This window comes from Plecotus auritus (genome assembly GCF_963455305.1).
Source record: "Plecotus auritus genome assembly, chromosome: 7".
Classification (NCBI taxonomy): Eukaryota; Metazoa; Chordata; class Mammalia; order Chiroptera; family Vespertilionidae; genus Plecotus; species Plecotus auritus.
The window spans coordinates 171,183,038-171,197,546 of record NC_137774.1 but is presented as its reverse complement, the minus strand read 5'-3'; the positions used below and the strand labels follow the sequence as shown (position 1 = coordinate 171,197,546).

The 14,509-nt window shown below is 55.3% G+C and overlaps 1 protein-coding gene across 2 annotated transcripts in view; it reads left to right on the top strand.

Moving 5' to 3' along the window:
- EGFLAM (EGF like, fibronectin type III and laminin G domains) overlaps positions 1-14,509 on the top strand; it is a 135,747-nt gene that overhangs the window by 112,066 nt on the left and 9,172 nt on the right. The window contains exons 1-3 of one of the 2 annotated variants that reach the window (XM_080677920.1): positions 7,228-7,314; positions 7,395-7,473; positions 10,443-10,583. In XM_080677920.1, the coding sequence (XP_080534046.1) occupies positions 10,471-10,583 (113 nt within the window). In that variant the 5' untranslated portion in view covers positions 7,228-7,314; positions 7,395-7,473; positions 10,443-10,470. Of the gene's footprint in view, positions 1-7,227; positions 7,315-7,394; positions 7,474-10,442; positions 10,584-14,509 lie in introns of those variants that run through there. The other variant, XM_080677919.1, reaches the window with a different exon arrangement.

The window sequence follows — 14,509 nt, the reverse complement described above, 5'->3', positions numbered from 1 at the left end:
GCCGGATCCGGCCCGCGGGCCGTAGTTTGCCCATGGTTGGTCCTCGACCCATTTGTGAAGGAGCCTGAGGAGAATCCCAACAAGGGAGTCCCTGCTTCACTAACAGTGTGTACCTGGCGAGATGCAGTTGCAGAGTGGCCGGTTCGCTCAGAAAACTGCGTTTGGCTTTCACGGGTCAGTGTGTGAATCTCGGGGCCTCCGCTCAGGCACAGGCAGGGCAAGCTCGCTCCTGCCTTAAACACCAACGCTATCGCTCAGTGCGCGAAGGCCAGGCTTCCGTGAGCAGTCAGCAGCTTCGGGAATTCGAGGAAGGACAGGGTCATGTGTGAGCTTGCTAACCTTCGCTTCCTGCTACAGAACATCAACCGGGAAGGTATGAAAAGCTCAGGTGTATAGCTTTGTAACCGTGGGTTCAGGTTCAACGAGAAACACATTGTACCAGAATGAAGGGACAGATCTCCGGGGAGGGTCTGGGCTACCTGGCAAGGTCCCAGGAGGGGACAGTGGCAGGGGACCTGGGGGGCATTTGGGCCTCTTTCTGCAGCTCACTGGGCTGGAGCCATCAGCTGCTCCCCTGTCGCATCGTTACCCCCTTGTGCTTTGAGAAAAAGATGGCCCTCTGGCACCGTGGCTGCCGCTGCCAGTGCTGGGGGGTGGGGGTGGGGGGGTAGGGATTCACATAGGGAAGGCCCGGCCTGCATACAGCTTCCTCTCCCCGTTATGCATGCGGCTTCCGAGGATTAATGGGGCTCTGGGTGCAGCCTAGTGCCGCTCAGAACACGTCTCCCAGGCCCCCGCGGGCACACAGCGGCGCACAGATGGCTGTCATCCTGGGGAAAGCATCTAGTCCAGGGGTGGGCAAACTTTTTGACTCCAGGGCCACAATGGGTTCTTAAACTGGACCGGAGGGCCGGAACAAAAGCATGGATGGAGTGTTTGTGTGAACTAATATAAATTCAAAGTAAAAGAGCGGAGGGGAGAGCAAGAAAACCGGATAGAACAGCCGGATCCGGCCCGCGGGCCGTAGTTTGCCCAAGGCTGGTCTAGTCCCAGGTCAGGATGCCAACACTGGGAAGTGGGCCACTCTAACTGTTCTGCAGAGATGCAAAAGAACATTCTAAAAGTTTGGGTGCATTCTTAGCTTGAAAGACAGGAATAGTTGGAAGCCGTCTTGATGGGCAGAGAAAACCCTGCCTAATCCAGCAAGGTGGTTCATAGCCTCATTGATGTAAAGATTCGGGTTTTCCCCAGCTGAGGACCAGGTCATGCTTCAAAAGCAAGGCCCTGGTGTTCCCCGCGGGGTTAGCCCGTCCTTGTACACTGAGCAGCGTGGGGTGAGTCTCCAGCACCAGGCCTGTTCAGTCCACACCCAGGGGCCCCTTCTCCATCAGAAATATGGTGTGGGGCCCCTTCTCCATCAGGAATGTGGTGTGGGGCCCTCTCCATCAGGAGTGTGGTGTGGGGCCCCTTCTCCATCAGGAATGTGGTGTGGGCCCCTTCTCCATCAGGAATGTGGTGTGGGGCCCCTTCTCCATCAGGAATGTGGTGTGGGGCCCCTTCTCCATCAGGAATGTGTGTGGGCCCCTTCTCCATCAGGAATGTGGTGTGGGGCCCCTTCTCCATCAGGAGTGTGGTGTGGGGCCCCTTCTCCATCAGGAATGTGGTGTGGGGCCCCTTCTCCATCAGGAATGTGGTGTGGGGCCTTCTCCATCAGGAATGTGGTGTGGGGCCTTCTCCATCAGGAATGTGGTGTGGGGCCTTCTCCATCAGGAATGTGGTGTGGGCCCCTTCTCCATCAGGAATGTGGTGTGGGCCCCTTCTCCATCAGGAATGTGGTGTGGGCCCCTTCTCCATCAGGAATGTGGTGTGGGGCCTTCTCCATCAGGAGTGTGGTGTGGGGCCCCTCCGAGAGTTGGGTTTCTCTAGGCAGTGCAGGGTGTGTGAGGGCAGGCAGGTGAATCCACTTGGGACCTGGCCGGGAGACAGGGGTCTAGGACCCAAAACTCAGAAAAATCCTAGGGAGGCGCTAGGCCCCCTGACCATTATGGAGGTCTCGGGATCCCCGTTGGTCCCTGAGAGGTCAGGGTCAGGAGCAGGAGGGCCTGACCCTGAGCAAGGTGGGCCTGGAGGTCCTCTGAGCCCCAGGGGCCCCCAGGGCACTCCCGGCTCCCCGAGGCAGCAGCTGCCGAATTGGGGCCGCTCTTCCCAGCCTCGGGAACCCACCGGCTCTCGGACTCACAGCCACGATTTCAGGTCCTAAGAAAATCATCAGGCTTGACTCTGGTGATCGCCTCACCTTCATCTCGGGGCTCTCCCTCTTAGGTGCCTTCCTCCACCTCAACCCTCAGCACCCTAATCCTGAGCGCCCGCTTCTCATCTCACCAGAGGGGTGTCAGCCAGGCCTCCCTCCTCCAAAGCAAATGCTCCCCTTCCTTAGAGATTTCTTCTTTCTACTCATCCAAATGTGCCATCGGATGTTCCAGCTCCTCACCGCTCTTAGAGCCATTCAAGTTACCGAGAAGTCAGAGCCGCCTTTCCCAGAGTGCATGCAAGAACTTAAGTTCTAAAGAATATTAATGGCAAAAAAAAAAAAAAAGGAATATTAATGGCTGTTTTTCACACAGAGAGACAGACACACGTACATTCCCATGCACAACATGGGAGGGGGCGTTCTGTGGTCAAAGACGTTTGGGGAAACATGGTTAAACAGCTCTCTCTCCTGCAGGACTTCTCAGAGCCTTTGTTGTGCTCTGAGTGTTCGAGACACGGGTATAGGATGCAGCTGTTTTGTCCTGGGGGTTCTCCCAACCAATAGCACACAGGCTGCTTGGGGAAGGCATAGGGGCCTGGTCCCCCTCCCTCCCTGTCCCCTCATTGCTGAGAAGTTTGGGCTCAGGCGGTGTAGGACCCTGCTGGCCACTAGATGGGGCTATTTCTCTGTCGCAGGTGAGCTGATGCCCGCTGCCTGCTGACACCCATAGCCACTGAGGCCACGCCTGGGCTTCAGGCATGCGCTCTTCATGGATGCAAGGTCCTAACACACAGGATCTGGCCTGATCTACGCAACACTTGGGACATTTTATGTCGCCTTTAGTAGCTCCCGCGCCGTATTGTTGGGTCTGATTTGGATTAATCTTCTTTGGTCCCAGTGTATGAAACAGTGCCAGTAAGTACAGGCCGTGCTTTACGAAAGCGCAGTATGTGGAAACACAAATGAAGAAAGCATGCCAGCCACCGGGCCTTCCTTTCCTTAGGGTGGTTGGTGATGAAGCGATGAAGCACTGCTGCTGTTCAGCCCAGACGTTGGCCTGTAGTGTAGAGCAGGTTTTTGTTTGTCTGTTTATTTGTGGCCACAGAGTCTGCTTCCTGGAGCTGCCCCAGCCCGGATGGGGAGCTGCCCGGTGCGACACGTGCGTCCTCGGGCGGGACGGCCCTATGTCAGGGAGGTGCCGAGCGGAGCCCTGGCTGTGGGGAAGGCTGCATGGCAACACCCCAGCTCCTCCTGGGACTGCACGAAGGAGCCGGCCCTCCCTTCACTCTTTCTAGTCTGCGGGGAATTGCAGGTCCCGGTGGACAGTGTGCTTGGCCTGGAGGCTGCCGTCCACCGGGGCGGAGCATTTTCATGTGTCCTCAGACAGCACAGGCTTCTCGGTATAAATGTGAGGAAGTGACAGAAACACATGTCAACGGATGCCTCAGCAAGGCTTCGCCACAGGGAAAAGGCAGTGTGACAACATAGACGTAAAGGGTCAGGTTAAATGTAACCATGTTTGCAATATTTAAACCAGGGGTCCTCAGACTTTGTAAACAGGGGGCCAGTTCACTGTCCCTCAGACGGTTGGAGGGCCGGACTATAGTTTAAAAAAAAAACTATGAACAAATTCCTATGCGCACTGTGGGCCCGGGACGAGTCGGCTGCTAAGCAGGACAGGCAGCGGCACCCGGCGGGCCGGATCCATGTCCTGGGTGGGCCGCATGTGGCCCGCGGCCGTAGTTTGAGGACGTCTGATTTAAACACACCATGAAGGGCCCGAGGGCCAGATGGTCGCCTCCAGCCCCCGCGTGTGAGGACAGAACGCACACTTACGAATCTACACTGACTAGCGCGAGTGTGTTGTCACTGTTTTGTACTCAGTGGTGTCACTTCTGGACGGTTCCCCTGCCCTTTATGCACCGCCGATGACCAGAGCTCTGGAGACTTGCAGAGGGGGGTGGGCAAGGGTGGGAACGAGGCTGAGATTTTCCACTCTGGAGAGAAAAGAGGCAGCTGGCTGGCTTATCATTGCTTTTTCACACGCAGCCCAGAGCCAAGAAAAGTAATAATCACTGATTGACAAGGTAAGTAACTCTTTAGCGGGAGCTGTTTCTCCAGGTTTAGCCTCAACGAGGACTGTCGGTTCAAGGTCGGGGAGCCTCAGAGGTGTCAGGCAACCTTCCATTCACGTCTTCTTGGTCCACCGCCACTCCACCTCACCCCCACAGGAAGCTGGGGCTGGAGGCGAGCGGGGCCCTCTGCGGGGCGTCGGGGGGAAACTCGCTGGTTCCCGATGATCTGCACGAGAGAGGGGGGTTTTACATGCCCGTGAGAGTCTGACTCTCCCTGTTCTGTTTCATGCTGGCACGCGGCAGAGTGTGGGAACCACTGCCTCAACAGTAAGTACAGTGAGTCCTACGAGAGACTGGGAGCGCGCCGGGCCGGTGCCAGGCAGGCTTGGCCAACTCGGGCACGGTGCAGGCCACCACACACAGGGGTACCCGGGTGAGCGGCGAGGGACCTGGACATCCCTGGAGGGTGGCGGGAATCCTGTCCCCAGAAGAGCCGCCCTGAGCATGCACTTGAGTCCCCGCTGGGCCTCACGATGCGCTGAGCTCCTGAGCGGGGCCTTCACAGGCAGCTGGACGGGGTTCAACAGACCCCTGAGAGGCTCCGTGTGCAGAGCAGACATGTGACAAGCATGTCCTGACCATGTCAAGGAGTCCAGGGGAGCCCTAGCTAGCGGCCACAGGCCCACGTCCATGGCTAATAAGCAAGGACAGGCCCTGCCTGCACCTCCCACCGGAGGTTGAAGCAAACCCAGAGGGGCATGTTGGTCATGGGCAGGCCCGGGGAGACTCCTCCTTCTGCCTGGCTATCCTCTCTTCTCCTCTGTTCTCAACTCCCGGTACGTCCTGCCGTTTCTTTCTTTCTTTTTTAAAAATATATTTTTATTAATTTCAGAGAGGAAGGAAGAGGGAGAGAGAGAGAAACATCAATGATGAGAGAGAATCATCGATTGGCTGCCTCCTGCATGTCCCTACTGGGGATGGAGTCCACAACCTGAGCATGTGCCCTTGCCCGGAATTGATCTCAGGACCCTTCAGTTCGCAGGTCGATGCTCTATCCACTGAGCCACACCGGCTAGGGCTTCTCCTGCAGTTTCTTGCTCTTGTTTCTCCCCTGGCCCTCCCTCCATGTCTGCCCTCTGGTCTGTTCTCTCTGCACCCTGCCTTTTCCGTTCCCCTCTCCTTTCCCTGCCCTGGGGCTGCCTGTCCGCTGGCGCCCTTTCTATTCCTGCCTCCCCTCCTTCTCTCTCGGCATTTTCTTTCTCCTCTCCTCACTCTAGCTTGCCCCTTCTTCCCCCGCTCCTCAGGGTCTTTTCATTTTGCATCCCACTCTCCCTCTCTCTCTGCTTTCCTGCCTTTCCTGCCCCTCCTCCTCCCACTTTAACCAGAAGGTGGGGAGGCTGGTGGTGCGGCCCAGAGTTTAACAGATGAGACTTGCCTCTCTGTGTCTGGCCCTAATAGGTCCTCTGGGCCCGCAGGCTCCACCCAGGGCTGCGTTGCTTCAGAGAGCAGTTTCTCAGAAATGACTTTTAAAGCTTTGATTTCTCTTCCTTTGCTTTTCTTGTTTCTTTCTTTTAAAAATTTTTACTTTTAATGAAAAGATTTTGAGGAACATGCGATAGGTGACCTGTCAACATAGGAACTTATTCTTGGGGGCCCAATGCCATTGGGTTTTGGAGTTGGCTGTTACCTCTCTCTTTAAAAAAAAAAAAAAAAATTTAGCCCGGCCAGCGTGGCTCAGTGTTTGAGAATCAACATATGAACCAGGAGGTCACAGTTCGATTCCCGGACAGGGCACGTGCCCAGGTTACAGGCTCGATCCCCAGTGTGGGGCGTGCAGGAAGCAGCCGATCAGTGATTCTCTCTCATCATTGATGTTTCTTTCTCTCTCTCCCTCTCCCTTCCTCGCTGAAATCCATACAAATATATATAAAAAAATAAAAAGTGTTTAGAAGTTACGTTTAAACTCTCCTGGTTGTTCGTAGCGTCCAGTAATGAGATATGTTCTCCTGGGTGTAGAATCCTTAGTTCAGTGTCTGTTTTGCACCAACCACATATTTTGTGGGACTCTAACGTGTTTTGTAAGCAGGCTTATTCTTCTTGTTTTGCACATTTGTTTGAAAATTAGATTCATTCTACCTTAATTCTTGCGACTGTCACTTCTGTGTTTTTCTAAAGAGGAAAGAGAGATGGCCGTGATCTCTTTGGCTGGCATCCCCTAAATTATCCCTAATCTTTGACACCAAACACAACCACATAACCTGTTCTTGTGCTGACTGTGTGGAGAAGGAAGATTTCTCAGGAAAACAAGGGGAAGGCAAGCTGAGAGGAAGGAGCCAGGCTGCTGAGGTCCTGGAGAGTGAAGGGTGGGCTGAGGAGCAGAACCGGGAACACGGGGATCAGTCTGGTTCCTGCCCTGTTGCTCTTAGCCGTCTAACCTCAGGCAGATCCTCGATGACTTCTGTGCCTCGTTTCCTCTTCTAAGAATGGGAGTAACCAGCCCTCCCCTTTCTCCAGTCTCCCTGCTGCTTCATGACATTGTGGTGAAGAGCTTAGGAAGTGTGACACCAGAGGGGATTTGTAAAAACAAGTCAGGGCCTCGTGGCTCATAGTAGGCCAATCTCCTGCGGTCATGGCTGAAAGGGTTTTGGGGCATATTGGCCTCAAATAGGGAAATTCCGGTGGGCTTGTTGGGGGGTTATTTCCTCTGCCTCCCTTGGAGAACATCTAGGGTTGCCCCCAGCTGCTCCCCACATGGCCCGAGACCGGCTCTTAGGCTTACAGTAACTGGGCAGGGTTCAAGTTTCAGCATGTAGCAAGCCCTTCTCAGTAGTGCTGAGGGCATTCACGGTGCTGGCCAGCCCGGGGGAGGGGACAACAGGGAGGTGCCAACCCCAGGCCTTCAGGCCAGGCAGCTCCAAACCTGGCCGAGAGGAAGGAGCTGACCAGCTGTTAACTGTCCTGATCCCAGGAGCTGGCCTTCTTGCCTCTGTGTGTGTCCCTGCCCGTGGCTGAGTGCTGGGTCAGGAGAGCCACGGCCAATGTAACTTCCGTTTTCTCTTCTGCCTCAGCCATCACAGAAACCATCGAGATTCCGCAATTCATCGGCCGCAGCTACCTGACCTACGACAACCCAGACATCCTCAAGAGGTAACACGTTTCAACGGGCATCGGGCACCTTATCTCTCCGGGGGTAGATTCCGTAATAGTTTTCCCAAGGCTTTTCCTTATTTTATGAGCCAGAAGATAATTCTCAAAGAAGGCAGTTGAGCCATGGCCTCAGGGGAAAACAACCACACATCATAAACATAGAAACTAGAACAAAACAAAAAACTTGAAGAGACAGCCTTTCAAACAACCCAAAGCCTATGGAGGAGGTTGCCTGGCCTTGGGTTTTCAGGGGTATGAGTGATTCCCCAGTCAGGGCAATCGATTTCAGAGAGGAAGAGAGAGAGAGAGAGAGAGAGAGAGAGAGAGAGAGAGAGAGAGAGAGAGAGAATGAATGAGAGAGAATCATTGATCAGCTGCCTCCTGCATGCCCCCCATTGGGGATCGAGCCCGCAACCTGGGCAGGTGCCGGGACTGGGAATTGAAAGGTGACCTCCTGGTTCATAGGTTGATGCTCAACCAGTGAGCCACACCGGCTTCATGCTGCTCTCGGCCAGGGCCTGACGCTTTTCCGTGAGCTGCAGCGGAGGTCCTGATGCTCCCGCAGCTCCACCAACAGTGTCAAGTCCATGTCCTACTTCCCATCTTCAGCAGCAAAGGTCCCTGTCCTCCGCAGCCGGCCAGCTCAGTGGGGGCTCCTCAGCACTCTTCATGTGGACAAGGCACACGGAGGTGCCCAAGTCACCAGCCTGGCTGGTAGGCCCTGGTGACTGAGGCTCCATTATCACTCCCTCCCCCGCACCCCCACCCCAAGCTCCTGGTGTGGAATAGCCTCTTACATAACCATGGGAAGGCTGGCCCTTGGCAAGTCCTCGACCTGGGGAAGCTCGTCTTTGGTCCTTTCATGTTGCCTCTTCTTTTTCTCTCCCTCCCCTCATTCTCTGTAGTTTCGAGTCTGCCATCCCCCACAACACTGCCAGCACCATCCTAGAATTTTCCTTCCTCTTCAGGTTGACTGCTTCTTAACAGACTTAGGCAGAGCTTTAAGCTAAAAGCACCCAGTGTGTAGGGTGGAGGTTGGTGGCTTTTCAAGGAACAAAGTTGGGAGACATTTTCCTGGGGCATTGGTAGAGCATTTCCCTGGTAACTGGACCCACACCAGACAGCAGCCATTGCTTCATTTCTCTAGTCCCACTTGGGTTCATGTAGGTGGTCTTGGTGGGGCCTTCGGCAAGATGGATTTCCACCAGGAGACACCCTCTTCTTTCTTCAGCCCTTTTCTCCAAAGATGGAAGGGCGTTCAGTCCCCAGAAAGCAGGGACGGTGTGAAGGGCCCCAGGTCGTCAGCCCCCTGGATGCTTAGCAAGTGGCACTGGGCGGCTTGGTGGGAACAGGAGGCACTCGGTGGCCCTTGTGCACATGTATGTATGTGCATGAACACATGCATGTGCGTGAGGCCGAAGGCAACAGTCAAGTTCAGGTCTGTTTTGGTTAGATGCCTTTGGCTGCAAGTACAGAAAACTCAGCTCAAAATGGCTTAAACTAAAGGGTGTTTATTATCCCACGTAACAAGCAATCCGGACTTAGACTGGATCCTGGTGTGACTAATTCAGAGCATCAGCTGGATCGTCAAAGACGCACGTCTCCGCTGTCCTTTGGCCTTATTATTCTCAGTGCATTCTCCAGGGGTTACTCCCTTCCTGGTTAAAAGATAGACATAAATCAGGCCAATCTCCAGTGGAACTGAAAAAAAACCTTTTTTTTCTCATGTGACGCTTTTTAAAAGAAAGGAATCTTTCCTAGAATCTTCCTGCTACATTTCCTCTGTCTCATTGGATAACAGCGGGTCACGTGCCCATCCCTAAACCACTCCCTGCACGAGAAAGGGAACCAGCATGCTCAGCTGCCACCAGTCAGCATATCCAAGGCAAGGGGGCAAGGCAGGAGCCTGAAACAGGAGACTGGGGAGAGCAGGCCTCTCAGGAATGGGCCAGAGCGGGGGGCTCTGCACCTGGCCTGGTGGGAAGTCACCACGTGGCCTGCTCCTCCCTCTCCGCTCTGAGGCCCCGCGTGGGAAGGCAGCCGCGGTCTGCTGTCTCGGCCTTGCTCGGAAAGCTAGACAGAAGTCCCCTCCTGTTCACTACTAAGTGCATCCACAGCTCCAGGTTTGGGGGCAGACAGGGGTTGGTGCAAGTGACGGGAGACTAGAGACTTTTCCTATGGTGCCACGTTAGTCGCAATATTAAATCGCCGTTACTCTTACTACCTTTTACTTTAGGACCTCATACTTGCTTTTCTCCCTGCGAAAGACTGGTCACTTTAGAGCAACCATGTCAAACTCAAAGGCTAACATGGGCCAAATAAACAAGGCATGTGGCCCGCGGGCTGTGAGTTTGACATGCTTGCTTTAGAGAGACGATTTCTGAAGGAGCCTAGTCCCAGGAATTGATAAGAGCTCAAAAGCCTGTGATCCTATTCCCAGCCATGGCTGCAGGGCCGGGACCCGCCAAAGTCTCCTCTCCTCTCAGCCTCCAGTCCCCTTCCGCCCTGCCTTCGCCACAACACCTCTCATCTGTCTTTCTGCCTCCTGCCCACTCACCCCTCTGCCCTCAAGGACGGTCACCACCAGAGCAGGCCGTCCACAACCACCATCGTAGTCCCAAGAAGCTGCCAACTTGGGGCTCTTGGAAATTACAAAACCCACTTTCAGTTGGGGAATGGGGAGCACTTTCCCCAGGACCCGTCTGTGGCAGGACAGGGAAGAGGGAGGACGGGTGTAGAATGGGGCGCAGCCTGGGATCTTGGAGTTGGCGAGAGCCTGGTTAATCTGTGGCTCGTCACGTGCTCTCTCGGGGTTCGCACCGCACCTGGGACGGAGACTGCGGTGACACCTGTTCTCAGAGATGCAGGCTTATCCTCGCCCCGGGCTTCTCGAGGCCGGCGGACGAACCTCAGAAACGGATGCTGTGGACAAGAGTTAAATGGGGGCAATGGTTGTGCGTTTCCTCCAGGGTGTCCGGATCAAGATCAAATGTGTTCATGAGGTTTAAGACGACTGCCAAAGAGGGCCTGTTGATGTGGCGGGGAGACAGCCAGAGGTCCAACAGCGACTTCATTTCCTTGGGCCTTCGGGACGGAGCCCTGGTGTTCAGGTAAGCCCTCCCCGCTGCCTTCGGCGACACCTCTCAGGTCATGCCAGAAAGGGAGGCAGAGTGAACCGAGCCCCGTCTGCTGGAATGACCGGCGCCTGAAGCTCCAGGCTGGGCCGAGGCCCCTGCCTTTCCTTCCGGTGTCCTCCTTCCAGAGCAGCAGGCAGCCAGCCGTCCACAGCCTGAGGCCAGGTCTGGCCCACCACGCGTTTTTGTCAATGAAGTTTTATTGGAACGCTGCCATACTCATTCGTTTATGACTGCTTTCGTGCTACAGGGGCACACTTGAGTAGTTTTATTTATTTATTTTTTAAATATATATTTTTTATTTCAGAGAGAAAGGGAGAGGAGAGAGAGATGGAAACATCAGCGATGAGAATCATTGATAGGCTGCCTCCTGCACGCCCCCTCCTGGGGATGGAGCCCACAACCTGGGCATGTGCCCTGATTGGGAATGGAACCGTGATCACCTTACCACTGAGCTATGCCAGCCGGCACACTTGAGTAGTTTTAATAGGGACTGTGTGGCAAAGCCTAAAATGTTTATTATCTGGTTCTTACAGAACAGTTTGTGACCCCTTTTGTACTGTGTTTCTGCCGTGTGCTCCCCACTTGCAAATGGGGACTTGGTGCAGCTGAGTGTGACCCTGAGTAGAGGGCTTGGTGCAGCTGAGTGTGGCCTGAATAGAGGGCTTGGTGCAGCTGAGTGTGGCCCCGAATAGAGGGCTTGGTACAGCAGCTGAGTGTGACCCTGAGTAGAGGACTTGGTGAAGCTGAGTGTGGCCCCGAATAGAGGGCTTGGTGCAGCTGAGTGTGACCCTGAGTAGAGGACTTGGTGCAGCTGAGTGTGGCCCCGAATAGAGGGCTTGGTGCAGCTGAGTGTGGCCCCGAATAGAGGACTTGGTGCAGCTGAGTGTGGCCCGAATAGAGGGCTTGGTGCAGCTCAGTGTGGCCCCGAATAGAGGGCTTGGTGCAGCTGAGTGTGGCCCCAAATAGAGGACTTGGTGCAGCTGAGTGTGGCCCCAAATAGAGGGCTTGGTACAGCAGCTGAGTGTGGCCCCAAATAGAGGGCTTGGTGCAGCTGAGTGTGGCCCCGAATAGAGGGCTTGGTACAGCAGCTGAGTGTGGCCCCAAATAGAGGGCTTGGTACAGCAGCTGAGTGTGGCCCCGAATAGAGGGCTTGGTACAGCAGCTGAGTGTGGCCCCGAATAGAGGGCTTGGTACAGCAGCTGAGTGTGGCCCCAAATAGAGGGCTTGGTGCAGCTGAGTGTGGCCCCAAATAGAGGGCTTGGTACAGCAGCTGAGTGTGGCCCCGAATAGAGGACTTGGTGCAGCTGAGTGTGGCCCCAAATAGAGGGCTTGGTGCAGCAGCTGAGTGTGCCCTGAGTAGAGGGCTTGGTGCAGCTGAGTGTGGCCCCGAATAGAGGACTTGGTGCAGCTGAGTGTGGCCCCAAATAGAGGGCTTGGTGCAGCTCAGTGTGGCCCCGAATAGAGGGCTTGGTGCAGCTGAGTGTGGCCCCGAATAGAGGGCTTGGTGCAGCTCAGTGTGGCCCCGAATAGAGGACTTGGTGCAGCTGAGTGTGGCCCCGAATAGAGGGCTTGGTGCAGCTGAGTGTGGCCCCGAATAGCGGACTTGGTGCAGCTGAGTGTGGCCCCGAATAGCGGACTTGGTGCAGCAGCTGAGTGTGGCCCCGAATAGAGGGCTTGGTGCAGCTGAGTGTGGCCCCGAGTACCCGGCTCAGGGCTCCGGCTCGCAGCGTTGAAGACCCAGAGTCGGGACCTGGCGTTCAGTTCTGACCATGCTCCCTGTTAGCTGTGCAGCCTTGGGGAGGAGAAAGCGTGCTTTCCAAGCTCCCACTACCAAGAAGAGCAAAGCACAGATTTATATCTCAACAGATCAACCCCACCTTTGGCTTTTTGTAAAAGCTTTCTGGGTGATACTGGTAAGGAAGTCCCTGGAGTCCTTAGCCCTTTTCAGTGAATTTAGACAGCGCTCAAGTTTTTCACTTGGGAAGCTAGGAAACAGCTAAAGGGTCCTGACCACTTCTCCCCACCAGCATGGGGTAGGGGGGGGAAGATGGGAAGGGGGAGAGGGGAGGGGGGGCATGGCTGGGTTCCCACTGGGCCCAGACTGGCTTGTGTAACAATTAGGAAAACGCATCCTCTACCAGGGTGGGGAACATTCGGCCCGTGGGCCGGGTAAATTGGTGAAATCATTTGTTCTGGCCCTGCCAAGCCATTAGGGGTGGGTTAATTAAATGATTGACCAAATACAGCAGGCTAATTTTTAAGTTCATAATTTTGTATGGCCCGTGAATGATGCTATAAATATCCAAATGGCCCTTGGCAGAGAATGGGGTCCCCCACCCCTGGGTCTAGACCACTGGGTCTTGAAGTCTGGTCCCTGGACCAGCAGCAGCATCGTCACCTGGGACCGTCTTAGAAATGCAAACTCCCAGGCCCACCCCAGAGCAGAAAAGCTCTAGGAGAGGGGCCTGTGCTGTTTCCACCATTTCTCTAGGCCAGTGGTCGGCAAACTCATTCGTCCACAGAGCCAAATATCAACAGGTCAACGATTGAAATGTCTTTTGAGAGCCACATTTTTTAAACTTAAACTTCTTCTAACGCCACTTCTTCAAAATAGACTCGCCCAGGCCGTGGTATTTTGTGGAAGAGCCACACTCAAGGGGCCAAAGAGCCGCATGTGGCTCGCGAGCCGCAGTTTGCCGACCACGGCTCTAGGTGAGCCGGTGCTCACTCAGGTTTAACACCCTGCAAGGTCTCTAGACCACCATCTGCTCCATAGGGCAGGAGCTTATCCGGCTTCCCTTTAACCTCCCTCTCCTCCCCTCCCCAACCGGGGCCTAGCACAAGTGCCACTAAATCATTAGAATTAGAATAGACGAAGGTAACTGAACAACCGAGAGGATGAGACTTGGTTCTGGGCTTCTGTGGGCAGGCGCTGGCCTCCCTGAGAGCCGGAGTAGGGTCATGGCAGTCTTTCCCCTCTGACTAAAAAGCATCTTGGGAGGCAATGTCACTTGGCCAACCTCGCACTGGCCCCGAAATAGCAGGGCGTGCTCAGTGACGCGATCCTGGGACTGCGGGGGACTTTGGAGAGACCCCTGTGGCTGAAGTCTAGAGGTTGGCCGATGGGAGCAGTTCCACCATCTCCGCGCCCTTTCCCCCTGGCCCCAAGGTCAAACGCCAAGCTTTTCACACCCCAGTTTCAGGCTGGCTGCCGCGCAGCCATTTTCTTGTGGTTTTCCTGTGGTTAACCTCACCAAGGCCTCAAGTTCTTGATTGTGCCCAGAAAAGGGAATTGAAACAGTAGCTCAGCTGTGGGTGGGAGGCCAACTTCCCCCCTAAACCGCCAACTAAACCTATTCACTGCCCGCCCCAGCAGGACAGGGAGACTCATCTGCTCGGGGTCACCTCACCACTTCCACGGGCCCTGGCCAGCCCCCCCCACAGGCCCTGGCCAGCCCCCCCACGGGCCCTGGCCAGCCCCCCACACCCCGTGGGCACCCTTCCAACAACTCCACTCCATCCGGAACTATTTCCTACGTTACTGCGTCTTTCTTAGGTTTCTGAAAATTGGCCCCTGGTTTTCTTTGAAGACCGGAGCTCTGGTTGTGTTCTATGCACAGGACACAGCTCAGCCCCTCCCCGGTCTGCCCCTGGGCCTGGGCCCACAGCTGCTGCTCCGCTGTCGCCTGCATCCAGCAGGTACTTCCAATACAGATGGGTGATGCCCTGCGGGAGGCTGGCACGGAGCGGGCTAGACCGCAGGCCAGTGGTTTGAAAGCAGGGAGCTTGTTTCAGAGGCGGGTTCCTGGGCCCAGCCCGCAGACTCGGATGGAGCAGGTCTCTGTGGGCGCCACTCTGACAGGAAACAATCTGGGACCACGCCCTGGGAAACGGGTCTG